Genomic DNA, 20,032 nt, shown 5'->3' with positions numbered 1-20,032 from the left:
TATACCTAGTCGAGCCCAACCTCGCCGGGTGGACGATCGCTCTTCCACAACCTGGGCTGGTCACCCACATCCAGCCCATATTCGGACAACGGCTCATGGGTCCGGTAGCGGGGGACGATTGGACAGGTGTTTCGTTCAGGCAGGTTGGCGGCAGCGATGTTGAGTGGTGTGCCGAAGTTGTGTGTGCTGTTGAGCTGTCGGAACTTGCATCAGCATGATCAGCTCCTCATGTCCAATGCCTATCATGGCCAACCATGAAGGGCGTTCAAGGGAAGACATAGGGCCGCCAGAAGCGCGGTATTTTCCTAAAAGGTGGCATGTACTTTGGCTCCGCCAAGGACAAAACTGCGAACCGGTTCGGAGATATAGAACGAAAGCAAAAGGGGTCCTGGTGAGGTTGGTCGTACGGTAAAGAGTCGCTTACCCGGAATTGTCCATGCTGTATGATACTCATCAAGGCCGTGCTGTCCTCGGATCAAGTCATTATGTTAGCAGCATTAGCATTATATCGCTCATCGGGCGTTAACCTCCCATCCTCAAGGAAAAGGCATCGAAGGCCTGCGGACACATACATCTGTCGACAATTCTGTTTGGAGTCTCATAGGGCGTACGCAGGGGAGCTTAGGCCCGCTCACGGGAGAGAAGAACCTGGCGGCCCAATTAGACGAGATTGGGGGGTCCCCACCAATTTCCGGGCGGATAGAGCAGACTAAACCAAGTTCACTAGTGATAGATGAAAACATATCTCGACTAAGGTACAACAGGCTAGGAACGGACCGTCCGGGCCCCGGGATGGTTCCGCTGTCATAGTCGTGTCCGAGCGTTTGGTAGTATTCCGGAAACGGGACTCAGGGATTCATAGAAAGGGTTTTCTGTAGCACCCGTCAATATGAGGCTCTTGATGAGCAAGTGACGATGATCAGGTCTGAGTGTGAAATGATCGAGAAAAGTTGATTGGCTGACCACTGTGGCCAGAAATGTGATTTATGACGCACCAATGAGAACGCGACTGTTTCTCCCTTGCTTCCTCGGCAGAGTTCACGTCACACGAAGCGGAGGTCGGCACTGGGTTTCTGGGAGAATGAGCGGGATCGCAGATGCTGCTGCGAGATACATCCCATTTTCCGTATCGCTGGGACGGGACGAGCGACTCGATTCGAACAAGGCGTAGATTGTGGAGAGAAAAGGGAGGAGCCAAGGAGTGATGGGTGATGATGGAGAAAATCTCCAACTGTATCCAGTCCAGTGCAACAAAACCAAGCTGTGGCTGGCCTGTCAATGGCTGCCTGTATGATACATGCACTGTGTTCCCAATGGAGACCCCCTGTCGTTGCTGCTGTGGCCTCTCTCAACAAGAGGAGGAGCGCGTGGGAGCCCAGGCCTGGAATTCTCTGTCTCAAGACTTGCTAACCCCTCTTTCCCACGGTAGGCGAGCTGTTGGCTGCTGCAAGACATCTCACTGCCGATGATTGGACAGAGGTGGGAGACGACATCGATTTTGGGCCGTGGATCGTGACCGCATCACCTCTTCCCTCCGCCCTCATCACTATCACCTGTTCGCCATTTTCCCCCGTTCCATCCAAGATTGCCCCAAAGCCTTCATCTCTATCTCTGGGCCTTTCCTGTTCGCAGGACGGTCTAAGGTATCACCACACTTTTGTGGTCTGGAGCACAGCACCTGCCTCGCAGGGGACTGTCACCCCAGGGTCTTTTCTCCCCGGCCTCCACTTGGTGTTTCGAAACACAAGGATATCCGACCTCTCGACATCGTCGTACCCTGTCTCGCCCCCCCTCCCCTCCCCACGGATAGCACATAACCCAGTCCTGTTTGACCAACTGGGTTAGACACGGGGCAGGTCACACCAGAATTCTGGTGAAAGTTGGTATTTCCTTGGTGCGATTTTGCGTCTCACGACACGACCCTTTGGGCACCCCCTCACCCACCAGGCAGTCCGCCAACCCACCAGCCGCAGTCTTCGAGTTCAAAGTTCCCAGGGGTGTGGATGCATGCTGACGGCGCATCTGCAACCCATCCAGGGTTTTGTTGCACTCGACGAGAAGCCAGGCTTCTGCTGCTGTCTTGTTCAACAGGCAGGTTGTGAAAGCGGGCCGGTGTTGCACAGCGTTCGAATTGAATCCGGCCAAGTCTCGCCCTCTTGACATCTCGCCGGTCTCGCTTGCAGTGGCATTTCTCGTGCCGACCAATCCTTTCCGAGCGCAGTCCCTCCACTATCCGGCCCGGTCTCAGTTGGTTGTTCTTGCGTCTACTAGACTGTTGCCCGTGTCTCCCGATCTGTCTGACACCGCATTTGCAACCGGCTTCATCGTGGTGGCAGCAAATTCTGGGATCAAAGGCTCCGGACCACGGCACCCATAGCCTTGGCAAGATCTTGCTCCTGCTGAATCTTTCCTGGGCCATTGTGTGAGATCAGGTTGACTTGGCGAACCAATATTCTGATAGAACCGTTTTTTGTATCCCGAATCAAACTGGGGAGGCAAAAAACAACGAGCGAGGGCACGTAGGTGAGGGGAGCAGGATGGAGAGTCCACTTTTGCGTCCGACTGTAAATACTCCCTTTTCCTTTCACTTTATTCTTGATCTTTCTGTGCCGTCCTACTTGCAACTTGTCGAGAATAGTTCTGGATGCTTACTGAACCTTAGGGTGGGTTGTCGAAGCCGCCGCGCTGCCGCAGTCCGATAGATGCAGATACCCGCCAGCCAAAGAAACGCCGTCAGCTAGGTGCCATACTTGACGAGATCACACCGACTTTACCGGTCAATCCATTCAGCCTGATCCCGTCACAAGATAGTGATCTCTATGGCGGCTCCCTGTACCACCACCCCACGTTTGCCCCAAACCTGCATGGGTATGGGAACTGGTTGGACGGCGCAGCAGTTCCTACATGGTCTCCGTACGACTACAAGCAAGGTACGAACGAGATGGCGTTGCAATCCAAGGTCCGGTTGGGCAGTGATGATTGACGTGTTCCATAGACCAACACGGAGCCTTCTTTAGTCTGATAGTGGACAATTCCACAATGGGTGGCGGAGATGTCCCCCAATACGTCGGTGAGGTTCCTTTAGAGCTGCCCATGGGACTTGCCACCAACCAGCCTGTTTCTTCTACGCAATACGTGAATCCAACCGAAGATTGGGAATCGCGGCCTGGCCGCCCAGCACCTCAGTCGCTACACCAGCCGCCAGGCAATACCGGTAATGGCGGGCTTGGTCAGTCTCGCTATTGCTGGGAAAGTGTCGCATTGCCACTACCGCAGAAGGAAGATTGTTTCCCGGAGGCCTTCCATCGCACCTTTCAGTCCGGCTCTACACCCACGCATAGCCTGCCGCCGCCTTCACTAAATGGGGCCCATTCGACCTCGAGGGACCCAACAAATGCCCAGGGGCAACATGCGTACTTATCGCAATTTCACGCCCAGGCAGCATATCCTGATGGGGTATTTGGTAGCAGTGTCGAAATCACCCAAGAGCATCGTTTTCCATATTGTCTTCCGAGGGTCGACAGTGGTTCCTTGAGAGCTAGCCCTGGCAACTTGCCAGACACCGAAGCCTCATCGATTTGCAGTGCATATGTGCATGTCACAAAAGAGGGAAATGGCCACACCTGGGATGAGCTTCAGAAATCAGAGGTGCAGGATGTTGATGAACAGATCATTGTACCTATGGAAACGGCTCTTGTTGGCGGCTGGGTCGCCGTGGAGCAAGCACTGATGTTGGACGTCACTCAGCAAGGCGCAGCGGCCGCTGTCAATCAAGGGCTGGCGACCAAAGAAGAACCCGAACTGGAAGAACCGGAAGAACAGCGACGGAAACGGCAGAAAGAGAATTTGAGGAAACAGACCTCCGATACCAGGACCATGCGGGCCTGCATACGATGTCATAACCAGAGAGTGAGGGTAAGTAAACAAAATGCAATGACGAACAACAGCATGACAATCTAATCTCTGGTGTGTTTAGTGTCTTCCCAATGTGGATAACCCGAATGACCCTTTGGCACCTTGCGTCACCTGTCTCAAGGTGCGCAGGGAATCCAAAAAGACTATCCATAACCTCCCGTGTCTTCGTTACAAGCTGGCTTCGGTGGTGTTGCAGCGAGATGGGGGGCTGGGCTACACGAAGCGATTTGATCATACCCAGTTGATCAACATCAGGGCGAACGATTGGGCAGACAATCACATCAAGGTCATTGAAATGGCTCAAGGGCTCTGCGAAACGCCAATGACACTCAAAGTGCGGGCGTTCAGGGCAGTCGAGGGTGATCAGCTCGTCCGGAATTTTGTTGGTAGGGATGGAATCAGAATTCCGGCGTACGGTCTCGTGAATGTGAAGGAACACGGGCGAGCCTTTCAACACTACATCGCGGCCAATGCTATCAAGGGACTGGAAGATTCGGCCAAGGACTCTGATGATCTCGTCAAAGATATGTATTCCATGATCGCGGAGCATCTTCGGCAGTCATCGGTACGAGAACCCCCACGTTTCAGTTGACTTGAATTTGGACTGAAAGCTGATTACTCACCTCTTGTCTTGCAGCGGCACAAACAAAACCGAGAAGAAAATCGGGACAAGAAAAGCGTAGATCTGACTGAGTTTCTACTAAAAGCTGTTCGCCTTTGGTTTGCGATTCGTATGTAATTCCTGGTGATGTTCCAGCGCCAATTTGATGAATGCCACTAACAGACTGTTGGCCAGGACACCAAACCGGCTCGGCATGGATTTGCGGTCAAGAGTCACTGGGGATGGAATCGAGGGAGCTGAAGACGAGGTACATTCCCCGAATGATCGTGGCACAGTTTGACAGCATTCGGTATCACACGGTATTCAAGAGCCAGGTGCCACAATTTCTGAGCATGTTCGAAAAGATTCTCAGCTCGGGTCCCGAACTCTGGAAGGATTCGAAGGATGCATGGTTTACGGCCTTTTTGGTTGTGTTCTTGTTTCTCCACAATGTGGCCTGCATTTGCAAAGATCGGTACCGTCATGCAAAGGAAAACTCGAAAGGGCGGCCTCTGGTACAGCCTAACCTTTGTTATTCTGCTTCAGCGCGCATTCCTTGCTAACTTTTTCTCTAGGAGACACGTTACGGCCCAAGAGACCACCCGCTTACAACGTTCGTCGAAGACGTCCAGCATGGTGCCGGTGTGATGTTGGCGTACTGGACCTACTTCAAGCGTTGTGATCTGATGAATTTCGAGTGGGATGCCGGGAGCGTCTCAAAATCGGCCATCAAATATCTCGATACTCGCCAGCTTGCATTTTTGAAGGGGACGATCGACTGTCTCAAAGACAAAAGTAAGTCAGCCCATTTGCCCGGTAAACACACCAACGCCAGCCAACTGACAATTGCCAGCGACTTCAATCCCGAGCACGCCACAAGAGGGCTGCTGGGAACATGAACTGTACTGGATATCTCTAATGTTTGTCTCAGAGCCGTCTATGACGAGCTCATGGAAGCCCCCCGTTGTTTTTTCGACTGTGAATCCGAGCGTGGGCAACGAGCAATGATATCGAATGGGTTTCTTACAGAGGGATGACTACTGATTTACGAGTGATTTGATTTGGCTATGCCTGGCCGAGGGAAATATTTGGGAGGACTTCGGAGTGAGTAACATTTGTGTTTTTGATTGTTGGCATGACATGATGAGAATCTGCGTGCGAGACAAAAACCATGCAATGGCATGGGCGGGGAGAACAAAAGGGTCAAAATGATGTTTGGGTTTTGGCGTTCTCCGGTTTTGGGTCTGCAAGAGGAGACCCAGAGCTTTTACCTAATGTGTGTTAATCTATATTTTAAAAGCTATGCCTAGTGTATATGTTAAAAATGGGGCCTCAACATTCCTACCCGCCACCCTCAAGGATCCACTAAGTACAAAGTCAACTTCGAAGCCCTGCATCGGACGCTACGGTAGCCTAAAATAGCCTAAATTCTGGATTTAGGCTACTAAAAGCCCTATAAATGCCCTGTGGAAATAGCGGCTCTGAGGGCCTACAGCTACCCGCACCTACGGTAGGCCGGTGGCTGATTTTGCTCTGTTTTGTATAGGCGTTGAAATGGTGAGAAAACACACAAATACAACCAAGACACCACTGGTTTGGGGTGTGGCTCACAGGCCTGAGGGTTTGAGTAAGGAAGTGGGGCTCTCGGAGGATTCGGGGGTCCTGTATATAAGCGGTCTGCTTCGGACATTCTATTTTAGACAGGACATCGACTTTTGTTTCTTTCGAATTTTGAGCTTTGCACGCGTGCAGGCAATTCTGGCCCTCTGATCAGGCTATTCCGGTGCTTATTATGTGGCTTGCGAGCCCATAGTGTCGTTTCTTTGTCCTGCGTGAAGTGCGGCCTGCAAGCGAGCCACTGTCACGCAGGTGTATTTATTCAGGGATCTATTGAGGGTATATTTGTGGTGTCTTGGTTGTATTTGTGCGTTTTTTCACCATATCAATAGAAGCCTAATACTGTAGGGAATTTAACGCTTAAAACTATAAAATTATTTTTTAAAAAAATAGCTCATTCAGCTTTACTTTACTAAAATTTAGAATAGAGAAACTATTGAAAGCTTATATTTATAAGCTAAATTAAGCTAGTAAAAACCTCAAATTAAATATAAGCTCTGAGCGGCAAGTCAAATTAAGCTGAGGGCCAACTTAACTTAACTTGGCTTATCGACTACCCTAGGTAAATCAGGAATCGACGTTGGCTCCCCGATAAGAGATAAGGAATTTCTGGGGAAAGCTGTCCGGCCACGCGCCGCCTGCCAAAGCCACGGTTCACTTTGAAGGCCAAGTCCCCCCAACTGGCACAAGTGTCCTCTCGACAGCTCTCACCAGTCCAAGCCAATCCACCACCTCAACCCACAACCAGAACCACGACCTCAACTTTCGCAGCTTATTTTTTCCTCTTCTGCTTGCCCACCAAACCTCCATCCTCGTCATCGTCAAACAAACTGCCGCTAATAACTCTCCTAAACCTCGAAAAACGCCCACCAAAGCAGCCAAAATGTCTGACCAAGACCACTTCCACCTCCTCCCCCTAACCATCGACCCCAAATCCAAATCCATCTCCTCCCTCGGCCCCTCCTCGCGAGCCCTTGAGGCCGAGCTCGCCGCCCTCAACAATCTCCACAGAACCATCCTCACCCAAATCGAGCCCCCCCACATCGTCCCCCCTCCCCCCATGCCCGTCAACCCAAAGCGCTCAGCCAACGTCTCCAAGCTTCGCGAGTCAGGCAACAACGAATATCGCAAGGGGCGCCACGCCGAAGCAATCAAGTTCTACACCCTCGGTCTCCAAATGGCGCTTACACGGGCCCCGTGGGAGCCGTCGCAGCTGGTGCGGGAGGAGGTCCACGCGCTGTATAGCAACAGGGCGCAGGCGCATATGCAACTGGGTAACTGGCCAGAGGCGGCGGTGGATGCAGAGGCGAGCGTGGCTGCCAAGAGCCAGGGTAATGCGAAGGCTTGGTTTAGGAGGGGGAAGTGCCTGCTTGAAATGGGGAGGTTGCAAGAGGCCAGGGGGGCGGTGGCCAAGGCGTTGGAGTTTGAGGGGGAGGAGAAAGAGTTGGCTGAGTTGTTGAAGGAGATTGAGGGGAGGATTGCGAAGGAGGGGAACTAGAGAGTTTGACGGGAGAAGTGGTATGAGGGAATCGGTATGAGGGAATCGGTGATGCCATGGCAAGAGGATAGGGCATTGGAAGCTTATCTGGGATGCGATAGAGACAGCAGCATAGTGGTGCTGGCTGTCTGTCTGTTTTATTTTCTTGATTGTCGTTACATCGTTTCACGGGAGTTCACCAAGGCGTTCAGGCGACAAGAACTCAGGGCAAGCAGAGAGCGCAGTGAATGAGACGGACATAATACCAGGCATCGCTTTTCTTTTCTTTTTTTTTGACAAGAGATATATAATTGTGAGGATTTGCAATTACGCCCACCGATAAGTCCTGGTCCATTTCCCACTGATATAACCTCTCACTTTCCCAGACAAAAGCCGATGAACGGCTAGTATGATACCACGCCACAATCCTGCAATAATCCTTCAAGATTCCACATCACCTCCCGTCTCGTCTCAATATCTATTGCTGCCCATACCATCCCATCGATCCTGAAGCAGCACCCCTTTCCTGACAGTACATCGACAATGCCAATGCCGCAAAACCGAAAACACGAACGAAAATAAAATAACAATGAAAAGTTTCCCAAGCTGGCCCCCGAACGCGCGCTGATGATGAAATGACTGCTCCTCTCTTCTGATGTTGACTCCAGTTGATGGCTGCCAGGATGGTGTAGTTTTCGAGGCGGTTCCTGCATCGAATTTGGCGAGGAAACACGGCGTGGACCGGGCATTGCAATAGCTGCTCCACATCGCACCCGCTGATGCGTGCCTCCATCGTCTTGGCCTTCTTCCCATTCTCTCCATCTCAACAAATGACTGTCGTTGTCGCGCATGTCTTCATTCAAGCTTTCTCCTTCTCGGTGACGACAACTGATGGTTTCCGCGGCCGCATGACGGCATCTTGGCTGCTCATCCTCCGGTCAAGGGCGCGCTCGAGCTTGGCGCTGAGGGCAAGCTTCTGGAGGTTGGTAGTCTTTTCTTCATTGAGGTACACGCGCTGGTCGGCGAGGCGAGGGTTCTTGAGGCGCTCGAGGCCGTCGACGATGGGCCTGATCTCGGCAGTCATGCTGTCGGTGCTGAGGGTGGTGGGGGCGTCGGAGGGTGCCATGCTGTAGGTGCTGTAGCGCTTCTCCTGTAATAAGGGGGGAAAGAATAGTGTTAGTGAATTGCGGGAAGGTTTGGGAGAGAAGGCGATGAGGATGCAACGTCAACGGACCGACGGGCATAAACAGGTTTACAGACGTACCGATGGAGCCATGATGGGACGACTGGCTGAGTCGAGGGACATGCTGGCGATAAGGCGAAAAAAGAACCCCGGGGCAATTGTTTTTTTGTTGGAGCCCTTGTCGCAAGGTGAAACGCCGACAAAGACGAAAAAGGACAAAGAGCGGTGGTGGGAAATGCCGATCGGTATTTCAGTGGCGGCGTGTTGCAACAGTGACCAAGACGGGCACTAAGGACGTGGAGGGAGTCGATGGTGCAAAGTCTGGTGTATGGTTGGTTGTTTTGTCACTTGGGATGATGGAGGTGGAAAGTGGTTTGGTTAAGTGAGGCAGAGACAGAGAGGCACTAAAAGCAGAAACGGGCCAGGCCGGGCAGAGAATCAGGAAAGGGGAACTTAATGGAAATGGTGAAACGGGAGGCACCTCTGAACTTCTACAGTGCCGGGTAACCATGTGGCTCGTAGGTGGGTGGCCCGCGCACTTGCAGCTTCGCTCCGCGCCCTCCAACCATCACCCTTGCCTTGTCGGGGTGGGCTGTGGGCCAGGGGCCGATCCTCACTTCCACCCACTCCTTCTTCCCATGCCATGAAAGAATCATCTCAACCACGGCATCCTCAGAACCACGTGCTGAAGCTCTTTGAGATGATCAAGACGGTAAAGAACGGACAAAGGAACCTGCCTGTCGGGTCCAGGTGGCCCGTTCTGGCTGCCGTCAAAGACACCACACGTGCAAAGCATGATCAGCGCGTCTGTTCAGACCAGAGGTCCAGGCCTTTTGGGTGATGGGGCACCCATGCGACACCAATCACAAATGCCCGTCCCCACAAGTCCCGTACTCAGCTTGACCAAACAATTGCTCAATGGCACGAATAGGTCCAAGATATCAGTATCGATATAAACCCGATATTTAAATACTCCGTATCATCTGTACAGGCCTGCAATTGTGCCGCAACAGTGCACTGCACAATACCTTATGGTGGTACACAGTAAGTAGGTATTGCTCAGGGTCAAGACTCCACACGGGGCCAGTGTCGGACGTTTTAATATCAGGCAAGTTGCTCCGAAGGACCTGGCGGCTTTCGCCGTGTGGCACCATGGTTTACACAACCGTCGTTGGGCTCGGGTCAAAGCACCAGATGCCAATCTGACAGCTTAAATCGCATGCGTCCGCATCCGAACAAAGGGCAGAGAGATAACGGCTCTCCGATTGCCTTGCCGTCATCGGCTGCAATCAACCGATGGTTGGCACGTGGCATTGGGTGCTACCCGTTGGTACGCCGTCACACAGCCAAAGAGTCAACCTTCCGCCGAGACCGACGGCAGCCAGGGAATGCAACCTCACACCACAAAGTAGCTCACCAGGGGTCAAAACTGGCCATCACTTTTCCATGGCACAAGAGGGAGGACAAGGCAGCTCATTCACTAGGTGTCTGTCATGTCACCCTGTTCCACATGTCCCAAGACAAGCACACCACATCGAGACTGATGGTACTGACGAGAGACATTAGGCTGCTATACTATGGCACCCGACACTGGTGTTATAAGGAGTAGATATATGCAGACAATACAGAAAGGACATGGTTCGTCACATGACCACCTCCGCCAGCCATATTCAACGTCGGTTCCATGGACCTGACGCAGTCGAACAAAGCAAATGCAAAGAATCTTCTTCAATCACCGACGGCAATGTGGTGTAACGGAATGGTTCCGGTTGTACAGATAGGTACAGATCAAGATGTGATAGGTGACGGGCAGGTAGGTGTCTTGCAACAAAGTGAGCTTGCCCAGGGCACCTGACGGTCCTGATCTGAATGCCCAGCTCTCATCACTGCTAGGTTGCGATCTGATCAAAAATGTAGACATACGATGTTGTCGGTGGCGCCATGTTTTGAGACAGCTTCATTCCCTATCATGAACATCGGACCCAATCCCGTTAAAGCTGGTTGGCTCAGGTAGGTATGCAGCTGGCCGAGCAAATCTAGACCCTTCCGTGGCCAGTCGTTAACCACACCCGCCACAAGCTCGTCCATAAAGTCGGCTCATTTCCCATGGCATCAAAGTGAAATGACGGCACTCAACACCGATCTCTTCGGCGACGTCGATTCACAACCTCAGAGCAATGTGCCACAAGTCGCTCCATGCCCATGCAGGGATGCCTGACCCGAGACAGGGTTGGTTCGATCTTGGTAGCTAGATTGTGGGTGTTCACCGTTCTATTTCCAGTTGCACACGAAGCACAACATGCCGAAAACTGTCGGCTGTATAGTACGTATTATATACCACCCATCTTGGAATGCCTTCTCAGCTGCCCGCCCACCTAAGCTCATCCAGACGGGACCCAGACCCTCCAGAGGTCCTTCCCTCGGTCTTTTATTACCCACCACTCGCTCGTGCCCATATATCAACAGATGGCAGACCGCTCCTTCTTCAAATCTTACCTACACCTGACCGGCCATCTTTTACTGGCATGAGCCAGCCAACTGTTTTCAAAGTCACCAACAGTAATCACCTGCCATTGGAACAAACACATGAGTCACCAAGAATCAAGTCATCTCTTCGTTCATTATATCTCCACCTCAGCCTTTTATCGATGATTCGACCTCCGTCAGGCTTTGCCGGCCGCCCCAACGCACAAAGGAACCGGCCCCCGGTTAATTCAAAACTCCAAAAGAGCAAGCCAAGAACGAACACACTAATCCCGCCTCGTTTCTGTGCAGGTCACCGCCAGACTCCATGCTCCATCATGTAAGCCCTTGATCTTTTTCTGCTTCCTGTCCCTATCCTGTTTCCCATGCCTAGCTATGTGCCATGAAAATGCTCTAAAAAACACCGCCGTGCTTGGGCCCGTTGAGAGCCCAAGTTGCTATGGTACAAATATACATGTTCTTATAAACACATGGTACAGGAATTCAACACTCGCCTTTCGCCTCTTGCCTTCCGCTTTTCGCCATGGATCTTCGCCTATTTCTTCTTGTGTCCCGAGGACGACTTTCCCTCTTTCCGGGACAATCCCCTCGACTCTTTGCTGCTGTAGTCCAGCGTGATGTTGTACGAGGCCATAGGATCAGCTGCCGAAGAAGACCCGGCTTCTCCTTGTGTTCGGTGGCGGTGTTTTCGAGAATCCTTACTTCTCTTCCCGTCTTTGCGGCTGGGCTCGCCGTAGTTGCTCGAGGCTGGGTGCGTGTCAGGAACCACACCTGGGGCTTGGCCGTGGAACAGTGGAATACGGGGGGGTTATCAGGAGGGGGTCAGGACGTACAGTCTTTGGCACAATTCCGACAACACCCGTGGTCACAGGTCTCGATCCATTCCCATTCGTTGGTGATCGTGTTCTTCTCCCATTTGGGATTGGGTGACATGTTCTTGCACCACCCGCTCGTGTTACGCCCTCCGCAGTTGCAGCACGTCCACCCTGTGCCCCCACTGCGGTAATCGCAATTGATCAGCACACAGGCGGCATTGGATGGCTGGGGAGCAGCAAAGGTGACATTGGAGCACGCTGTCTCGTACCCCGTCTCAAGGTCGATCAGGGCTGACGGGCAGTAATGCCATGTCATAGATTGGTGGCCACAGCCGTGGATATGCGGATGTCCGTGGCACATGGTGGATATTGGACGTGGGAGCACGAGAGGTGCTTTGAGATTCAAATCAAGAGAGGGCTTGAGAGGGAGTTGAGTGTGAAAGGTGTGTCTTCGACTGAGCCGCTCTGTCCCGTGCCCACGAGATGTTGTGTCTAGGCTGACAGGTGGTCACTCAGGATACAAATCTCGGTTTGTGTACGCCTACACTCATGAGGAAGAGATGTCGGTATCCGTCATCTTATACCTTTCCCTATCCCGAAGACCTTCGGCACCCCCAGACTGTCATGGACACCATCTCGAGACTGTTTAGTTCTTCAGGATACTCGACAAGGCCCATCTATTGGCCGCCTTCCTTGTGACTTCCAGTCATACAAATGATTCTGCACTGCGAGACCGCCACCACGATCTGGCTTTGAATTTCCTGACGCCTCATGAGGGTGTGGCGATCGTGAGCGTGACAACCCTCCTTCTGGAAAAAAGAAAAGAAGACTGTGTGGTGGCCAGCCGTCTCCTCGAATTACCTTCAGAACTCCCATTCCCGATACGAATTCACCCACAGGGGAGCCTGACAATCATCCGTGATCTGTCCAGCCTGTAGCGTTCTACTTCATCTCCGGGCCTGTCTCCGGAGGTGTGAAGTTGCGGCGCTTCGCCTTGCTTTCTTCGTACAGGGCTACCAACCAATCAGAACAACAACCAACGTCGACCGTTGCACAGTGTTTGCTGAAACCCCTGCCCCCGGCTGCCCGATCTGACCCAACGACCAGGCTCCTGGTAATCGATTGTACGTTGCCAGGCACTTTGCCATTGCATCCCGGATACGGGGTCAAAGGTTCGATCTCTTCGAGATTTCAACGCAATTCTTCATTTTCGCACAACCTTGGTCATCGAGAATTCATAGGGGTCCAGCTGGGTTATCGATCACACTCTGTCTGTTACTACCCCCCACCCCCGGCCAATTTCTGGATGCCCTGGATAGTGCAGGCTGCATATTACACGCATAGCGCATGGTTGCAGCTAGTCGTGAGCATCACACGTCCTGTTTCCGATCTTTATCGAGAATTAACTCATCGGTCAGCCTGTTAGATTGTGTCATTGGCAGCCTGGCATTATCTGCAGCGTCATCACAGTTACATTATGGGTGGGAAGCGTCGTGGAGGGCATCTCTCAACCAGCCATGTCTTGCAGCGGAGAGATTTCATGATTCCGCGTATGCAGCGTAGACGCGCACCAAAGTCCCTAGATCTTCGAGAAGTGCTTATGGTGGGCAAGTGGTGAGACGAGACTATCGTCCATGTGCATCATGCCTGATCCGAGGCCGCGCGCCACGTTGATCTGATCTGCGCCAGAGAGGGCAATATCTTCCGGTTGCAAGTTTCACGAAGCCATCAGCTGCAAGGTGTTCGATCGGAATCCGGATGTCTGTCACGCTTGAACCACGATTGCGTCAAGTCAAGGTTGAGTCGTTGACATGTTCAACACATAGGCTTTTCAACGGCTGAAAGGATCTGGCAGGAAAGCAACGTTACAAACAGTTGGGTTTGTTCCAAATATCCCCTAGACCCTTCCCTGGCTAGGTCGGAAGACGCCCTCTCGATACCCGTCTCCTCGGAAAATGAACGGGCTGAACTGGAATACATGGCGCGAGAGACATGGGTCACCTGCTATTTCATGAGAAGCCGGCTGGGAAGCAAGGAGGGAATCTGCTGTCGTTACCATGCACACATCGTACCATTTTATCCCGATCCAACGAATCCATAGACATGAGGAAAGCCTCGCCGGTTTCCTGATGCAGATTCCCTGCTCAGTCCTACACACTGTCTCTTATGCTAGTCGGTTCACACTCGTTACAACACAAGTGTTCACATCGCAACATATTCCCCTCGACAAGCATCACGCACCCACAACGTCCAGTTCTATTCTCGCCTTTCCCGCACCAACAACAAGTCCAACACCGGCCTTTCATTCCGAATGGGCAATCAGACAGTGGGCAGTTGGGGGATGGCAGGGATGACGTGAAGAAGTCGGGGTTTTCTGCGAAAGACGGCGGCATCGGGTATGGCAAGGACTGGATTGTCAAGTTGGCGCAGGGTTGCTTGTACGACATGGCTTTCGGCGACCCCGAGCCTTGGTTCTTCCTATCGGACCTCGAGGGCTCAGAAACTGGCTTTTTCTTGTGTTTCGGCTTTGCGAATGACGAGGAAGATCGGGCCGCAGAGCTGCCCTGGACTTCACCCCCCTCGGCACTATTTTCGAGGATTGCATTGGCACAGTAGACTATCTGCGTCTTGACGTGCTCACACGGCAAGGTATAGGCTACCTGATGACACATTTCGCAGCCGCGGATCCCTACGTCGTCGAGTCTGGAGTCGTGTCTGCTGGGGAGGGGAGGGGGCTTGTGGATCGCTCCTTTTTGAATTCGGCTTGAGACCTGGATCGTTAGTGCCATATTCGAGGCCACAGAATGCATCCCAGGCACCGAAAGAGTGCCTCAGGGGTGTCAACTTCTCTTACCCGGGCTGCTGCTTGCTTATCAGAGGACGCTCACGCCATACTCCTCGTTACTTCAACCACCAAGCGGCGGACGCTCTCCATCTTCTTTATAGCGTTCTTCGAAACGAAACTAGTCATTGTATCGTTTCTTCCAAAGTTACTGAATCTGGTTTTCATTCCGAACGACTTCTCTGGTGGCCTCCCGTTTGTCTATGCGCTGTGTTGATGCCTCTGGACCGGGTGTAGGACTCCATGGCAAAGAAGTCACCCGGGACGGCCGGCCCTTTTTGGATACTAATCAGTCATTATTATCATTCAATATTCAAGCAAGATGTCAATACCTGTGGTCATTAGGGTGGGGGCGGCCTTCCAAACGGGCCACCCACCCTCGATGCCAGCAGCATGGCTGCAGAAACCGGAAGCTCGTTTGGATACCGCATGGAACTAGAGGATTGAACTGACCAGTTGGGTCAACAGATCTGACCAAGCAATTTTCCTGGTTTCAATCTATCTCTGCTCCATCGAATCAAGCAGCTTCACCTGTCGGTTCGGGAAACCAACGCGAGCGAGAATACCAGCAGGATCTGTGAAACACTAAAAGCCTCATCGCTTGATCGCAGTCACTAACCTGGGCCTTCCTCAAGGGGAGATCCGGCCCGCTATTGTTACACGAAGAAAGATAAAGATACACAAATCTTGCCGAAGGGATCTTGAGAAGTTCCCTACAGCACTGGCCGGTTGAGGTCTCAATGGTGGGTGGGTTTGGGGCACTTTCGCCTATCAACACGCGACAACACCGAGATGGTTACAGATGCCAAGTTGCCGTTAGTCCACACCGGCCGGCCAGCTCATACGAGATCCATCAAAAGAAAAGAAAAATAATCATGTCAAAACCTAGCGCCCAAATCTCATGATCGGTCATTCACATTGGCCCCTCGTTCGGGGCCCTCCACGCGTCACGCGTGCCCCAACATTTCCATCGGCCGCCATTTGTCGCTCCCAAGCGGTCTTCAGGAACAAGAACGGGTAGGGGACGGAAAGAAGAAACAGGTGTCGGCGGTGACACCGTCAAGTCGGGCCGGGTGAGGTCTCTTTAGGTTTATCGCAGAGGTTCATCCGGAGTTGCGAAGGTTGACCTGAGCTTCCCCTCTGCTCTCCTTCCAGTCTTCCAAAATCCTTCGGCTACCCAAATCTTTTCATCTTTTCATATCGTCATGACAACGTTCTAATTTGCCCCTGTCCTTCAGTTTTATCACCGACCTACTTGGCACCCTTGCGTTTGGAGCTGGAACTCGACGACGATGATGACTTGTTATCGGCCTTGCACCCACTACAGCAAACGTGGTAGCAAAAGGTATCTGGGCTGCTGCGCATGCGGTGGCGACACCAGCGATACTCATTGCCGCGGCCGTTGCACTGGCAGCATACCCAACGGCCGTTGAGTTGCTCGAGACGGCAGCCGCCCGAGGTGCAGTCGGCCGAAACGAGACATCCACCGGAGGCGCAGGGATCGTTGTAGTCGACGCTCTGGGTGTTGTCAAAATGCGGGCTGTCGCACGGCTGCTGAGCACCTGCACTGTCGATGGTGGAGTTGGGGCAGAAGCTGTAGTGTACCACCATGTCGATGTTGCGGGTGCAGGGTGGCATGTGGTGGTGATGGAGATAGAAGTAAGTACACATCTTGTCTGTGGTTTGCTTGTTTTTTGCGTTTGGTGATGCCGAAACACGGATTGCGCCTGTTTTTACTGCGCCTGTCCTGAGCTGACTTGGTATCTCGTATCCGAACCTCCTTTGAAGTCAATGGAGCCGAGAGTGGTTTAACTGGACAGAGATCTCGGGTGTGCGTTTTCAAACCCGTTTCAGAATGTTGAGACTTGGTGCTGGGAAAGGGAATATCAGGCAATTGTCTCGGAAAGCAGCGTTCGCCAGAGGGAGCTTTCAGTCAGCCAAGTTGGCTTTGTGGGATTGAGAGACAAGTCGGAGACTGTTGGCGAGATTGTGTGGAGATTCGAACTGATACTGTGTTTGCTGTGCAGCGGATACGGAGGCGGTTTTTATATGGCGTTTTCGCTGAAGTTGTGATCTTCGTTGCTAAATTGGCACCCAAGTGGTTGATGGTTGCACAATTGTCTCAAGGCTTGAGTGAAGCCGGTGGCCCAGCCAGTCAATATCCACGTTGTCACAGGGGGCTTTGTTGAACTCGAAGTAAAAGAGCCTAAGCTGTAGACAAGGTCTCAGTCAATATGGTTTCTTGTTGTCCGCCACCAACTTGGAGAAAGCTCGGCCGCTAGATCTCTATTGACAGAGTATCTTACCAAAGCCTTCAAAGAGAAGAGAGGTTCAGAAGGCAACAGTTCAGTCTAGCCCTGAGTTGGTTGGTAATGAGCGGAGTCGAACTGGTTCTAGCCCCAAGTGGGAATTTTAGGTGGGCCGCCGTTGATCTCGTGGTGGATGTGTTGATGATGTTTGTTTGAAGGATCGATGCGGATGGAGGCGAGTGAGGATACAAAGGCGACTTGGGAAGCTGGTGATGCTGATGCAGATCACATCGACCTCCACAGGGAGGACGACCTGCGTCTTATATAGGACTCTCGATGGAGGCATCGATAGGTGAGAATGACGTTGACTGCTCATGAGTTTGCCGTCTTGATGCCCTACCCCGTGAGGCTGAGTACCTCTCGCGCCATTGGAGTTGACAAGTGGAACAGTATTCCCAGAAAGTGACCAACAGGTCAAGACGGTGTACATGCCCCAAACAGAATGAGGAAGTATGGCCGCCATGAGGGGCCCAATCTGTCGCGTCAGCAGTCTGGGTCCCAATTATTGGCAGCCATCTACGGCATTGTTCAACCCCAAGTCATCAACTACCACGAGCAGCACGCTTCTTACAGCCGGTGAACGCACGTGGCGCCTATACCACCCGTGCGCAAAGACGAGTCCCGGCTTCATGGAGGATTGTGGTAGATGGAGTTGTACAGAAAACGTGGCCAGTGCTGGAAGCGGGCTCGAGACAAGCGTGACACAAAGCTGAGACAGACAAGCGCTGGTCCACGGGGTGAAGTATTGTCAGGAACGTCGATTTACAGATTTACGAACAAAAGCTTGTCATCGGCAGAGGGAGATCTCTTGAGACAAGGGTTGCTCCAATCAGGGCGCCGGGTGGAGTTGCAGTTGGTCTCGGCGCGGACCCGATAGCTCCAAGAAGCAGCTGGTATAGCTCCGCAGCTCCGGCACACAGCTCCGAACGGTCGGGACCTTGCGCCGCCTCGGGTATTTTTGAACGACAATCCCAGGCCCGATACTCGCACGAAGCTACCCACAGCTGAAGAGGACTTCGCCGAGCATCCGATTATTTGGTTTCTATCGTCTTGTTTTGCTCACACGCACAAGGCTCAGGAGAACTAGGGTTGACACATGCTCCAAGACAGCTCCGCCTCCGCATGCCAAAAATCTCGATATGCCTACCAACCCAAACCCCCGACTGAGACCTGCAAGATATCCGACATGCGACACGCGACACAGGGACGGCAGCAAAAAAGGCTCAGGTGCAGACCTGTTTGAAGCAGAGCCTGCTGTGCACCGCCACTATTTACCAAAGTACAGTGGATGGGCAAAAGGCGGAGAAGATGTCTCGTCGCGACCATTTGGACAGGGACAGGGACATGGTCCAAACCATGCGCTCCTGAGGCTGTGAGGCGTCAATGTCTCGAGCCTCTTTGCGGGAAAAAAGTATCATGTTGATGAACGTCATCGATTGCTCCTTCGCAGGCTGGGGTTGGTGCTGACGATGAGGGGAGGCATAAAGCTTCAAGTCAACACAGCCACCTCCGGTTGCCAGTGCCAGTGCTTCGAAAATGCAGAAGCAGTGCTTCTGTGGGGTTCACACTTTGCCGGTTTGGGACTAGAGCCCGCGTCAAGATTCATGATCAGCACTAAAGGGGGATCGGCTGCTGGGCACCCCTGGCCCTATCGAGATCGACACTGCATACAACATATGTTGTGGGTGACTGATTGATAACGACAAAGTAGTACTCCGTAAGTGTAGCGAATCCCAACCCAGCCACCTCCTCCGCCGAAAGCAAAAACCCGACTGGATATCACAACCCCTGTGAGACAGTGGGCTTCCAGGTGGGATATTTACCATGGATTTTTTGATGTGCCGGGGAAGGCGGCAGATGGCGTGCGCCAGTTGAATTCCGTATGGAGAAGAGGGCTTGCCAAAAGTCCTGTGGCACAACATGGCTCAGCTTTGTGCCATCACTTCACACAGACATGTGGACGCGACCCGTGGTGGGGTGTTGAGGTGGAGGAACTATCAACCACGCTACCCCCTTGACTCCCACCTGGTGTTGCGGCGGCGGACATGAAAACTTAAGCGGATCTTATCAGGATAGGAAGGAGGCTTTTCGAAAATCAGACCATGGTCTAGGTATGCCACTGCTTGGCGAGATTCCGTCTGTGAGAGACGGGGGTTGGATTCATGATGTTGATGTCATTGATGGCTTAGCTGGTTGGGGAGTGAAGGGGAAGAGCAGGACGGGAAGATCAAACAAAGCTTGACCTGGGCCAGGGAGATGCTGGCTAGTTGGTTGCCTCCCTTTTTCAGTGTCAGGCCAGGGCCCTTTGTTTTACAGATGATTCTTTCTTTTCTTTCCTTTCCTTTTCTCTTTCATCTTATTATCGTATCTCTTGGACATGTTTTGTCGTCGACATCAAACTGTTCTTCCTCCCTCATGACATATTCCATGATCTCTCTCTCTTGCCTAGACAATTGTAAATGTAAGTGGCAACAGCCTCCACCGTTGAGAAAAGGGAAAAAGGGCTAAATTCGTGACCAGTATCCATGTTAGTAAACAAACAACGCTCGTATCCATCCACGTGAGTAAGGCAAAACGTCCTATCCCCATCAGTTGGTGGCTTCGATCGCGGCTACGTATTATGACCATGGCGTCAATGACCCAAACATCCATTCACCCCATAGTAGAATGGAAATGGCGTGGGACAACTCCGACTTTTCGTTCCCTAGCGCCCATGAGGGTGGATACTGGGTGCCTCATCCGGGGCCGCTCTTTCCCTCATTGTTGGGGCAGCAGAAGGATGGTTCCTG

At 52.4% G+C, this 20,032-nt stretch overlaps 8 protein-coding genes across 8 annotated transcripts; 3 read left to right on the top strand and 5 right to left on the bottom strand.

Annotated features, from left to right (window-relative positions):
- Positions 1-5: 5 nt before the first annotated feature.
- Positions 6-1,121, bottom strand: QC762_0035350 (uncharacterized protein; the record flags this gene model as incomplete). The annotated part of the gene is made up of 2 exons (XM_062883280.1): positions 6-194; positions 1,050-1,121. 2 exons carry the CDS (start codon positions 1,119-1,121, stop codon positions 6-8), a joined length of 261 nt encoding a protein of 86 aa, XP_062747122.1.
- QC762_0035340 (uncharacterized protein) lies at positions 1,030-2,983 on the top strand (the record flags this gene model as incomplete). Its single annotated transcript, XM_062883279.1, is given in 3 exon segments — positions 1,030-2,091; positions 2,096-2,564; positions 2,663-2,983. Coding segments are annotated over 2 exon segments (348 nt in total). The 5' UTR covers positions 1,030-2,091; positions 2,096-2,537.
- A 56-nt stretch (positions 2,984-3,039) lies between these two features.
- QC762_0035330 (uncharacterized protein) lies at positions 3,040-5,748 on the top strand (the record flags this gene model as incomplete). Its single annotated transcript, XM_062883278.1, has 6 exons — positions 3,040-3,915; positions 3,977-4,480; positions 4,553-4,646; positions 4,712-5,031; positions 5,092-5,311; positions 5,370-5,748. The coding sequence occupies 6 exons, from the start codon at positions 3,040-3,042 to the stop codon at positions 5,522-5,524; spliced, it is 2,169 nt and encodes a 722-aa protein (XP_062747120.1). The 3' UTR covers positions 5,525-5,748.
- Positions 5,749-7,016: 1,268 nt separating this feature from the next.
- Positions 7,017-7,631, top strand: QC762_204200 (uncharacterized protein; the record flags this gene model as incomplete). The annotated part of the gene is made up of 1 exon (XM_062887313.1): positions 7,017-7,631. The coding sequence occupies one exon, from the start codon at positions 7,017-7,019 to the stop codon at positions 7,629-7,631; it is 615 nt and encodes a 204-aa protein (XP_062747119.1).
- A 150-nt stretch (positions 7,632-7,781) lies between these two features.
- Positions 7,782-9,687, bottom strand: QC762_204190 (uncharacterized protein). The gene is made up of 2 exons (XM_062887312.1): positions 8,875-9,687; positions 7,782-8,760 (listed from the first exon to the last, which is right to left on the bottom strand). The coding sequence occupies exons 1-2, from the start codon at positions 8,914-8,916 to the stop codon at positions 8,470-8,472; spliced, it is 333 nt and encodes a 110-aa protein (XP_062747118.1). The 5' UTR covers positions 8,917-9,687; the 3' UTR covers positions 7,782-8,469.
- A 1,589-nt stretch (positions 9,688-11,276) lies between these two features.
- QC762_204180 (uncharacterized protein) lies at positions 11,277-12,708 on the bottom strand. The gene is made up of 2 exons (XM_062887311.1): positions 12,111-12,708; positions 11,277-12,024 (listed from the first exon to the last, which is right to left on the bottom strand). The coding sequence occupies exons 1-2, from the start codon at positions 12,451-12,453 to the stop codon at positions 11,813-11,815; spliced, it is 555 nt and encodes a 184-aa protein (XP_062747117.1). The 5' UTR covers positions 12,454-12,708; the 3' UTR covers positions 11,277-11,812.
- Positions 12,709-14,242: 1,534 nt separating this feature from the next.
- Positions 14,243-14,764, bottom strand: QC762_204175 (uncharacterized protein; the record flags this gene model as incomplete). Its single annotated transcript, XM_062887310.1, has 1 exon — positions 14,243-14,764. One exon carries the CDS (start codon positions 14,762-14,764, stop codon positions 14,243-14,245), a length of 522 nt encoding a protein of 173 aa, XP_062747116.1.
- Positions 14,765-16,185: 1,421 nt separating this feature from the next.
- QC762_204170 (uncharacterized protein) lies at positions 16,186-16,605 on the bottom strand (the record flags this gene model as incomplete). The annotated part of the gene is made up of 1 exon (XM_062887309.1): positions 16,186-16,605. One exon carries the CDS (start codon positions 16,603-16,605, stop codon positions 16,186-16,188), a length of 420 nt encoding a protein of 139 aa, XP_062747115.1.
- Between the last annotated feature and the right edge of the window lie 3,427 nt (positions 16,606-20,032).

Source organism: Podospora pseudocomata, assembly GCF_035222375.1.
Source record: "Podospora pseudocomata strain CBS 415.72m chromosome 2 map unlocalized CBS415.72m_2, whole genome shotgun sequence".
In the NCBI taxonomy this organism is placed as follows: Eukaryota; Fungi; Ascomycota; class Sordariomycetes; order Sordariales; family Podosporaceae; genus Podospora; species Podospora pseudocomata.
The sequence above is the reverse complement of the archived record's forward strand: the minus strand, read 5'-3'. Positions and strand labels throughout refer to the sequence as shown.

What these genes read in the sequence shown, in the direction of transcription:
- QC762_204180 (XM_062887311.1), bottom strand. Translation starts at nt 12,453, where the DNA reads ATGTGCCACGGACATCCGCATATCCACGGCTGTGGCCACCAATCTATG. An exon ending in TCGGAATTGTGCCAAAGACT is followed by an intron (nt 12,025 to 12,110) that starts GTACGTCCTGAC and finishes ACACGCACCCAG; the next exon opens with CCTCGAGCAACTACGGCGAG.
- QC762_204190 (XM_062887312.1), bottom strand. Translation starts at nt 8,916, where the DNA reads ATGTCCCTCGACTCAGCCAGTCGTCCCATCATGGCTCCATCG. An exon ending in GTCCCATCATGGCTCCATCG is followed by an intron (nt 8,761 to 8,874) that starts GTACGTCTGTAA and finishes CCCTTATTACAG; the next exon opens with GAGAAGCGCTACAGCACCTA.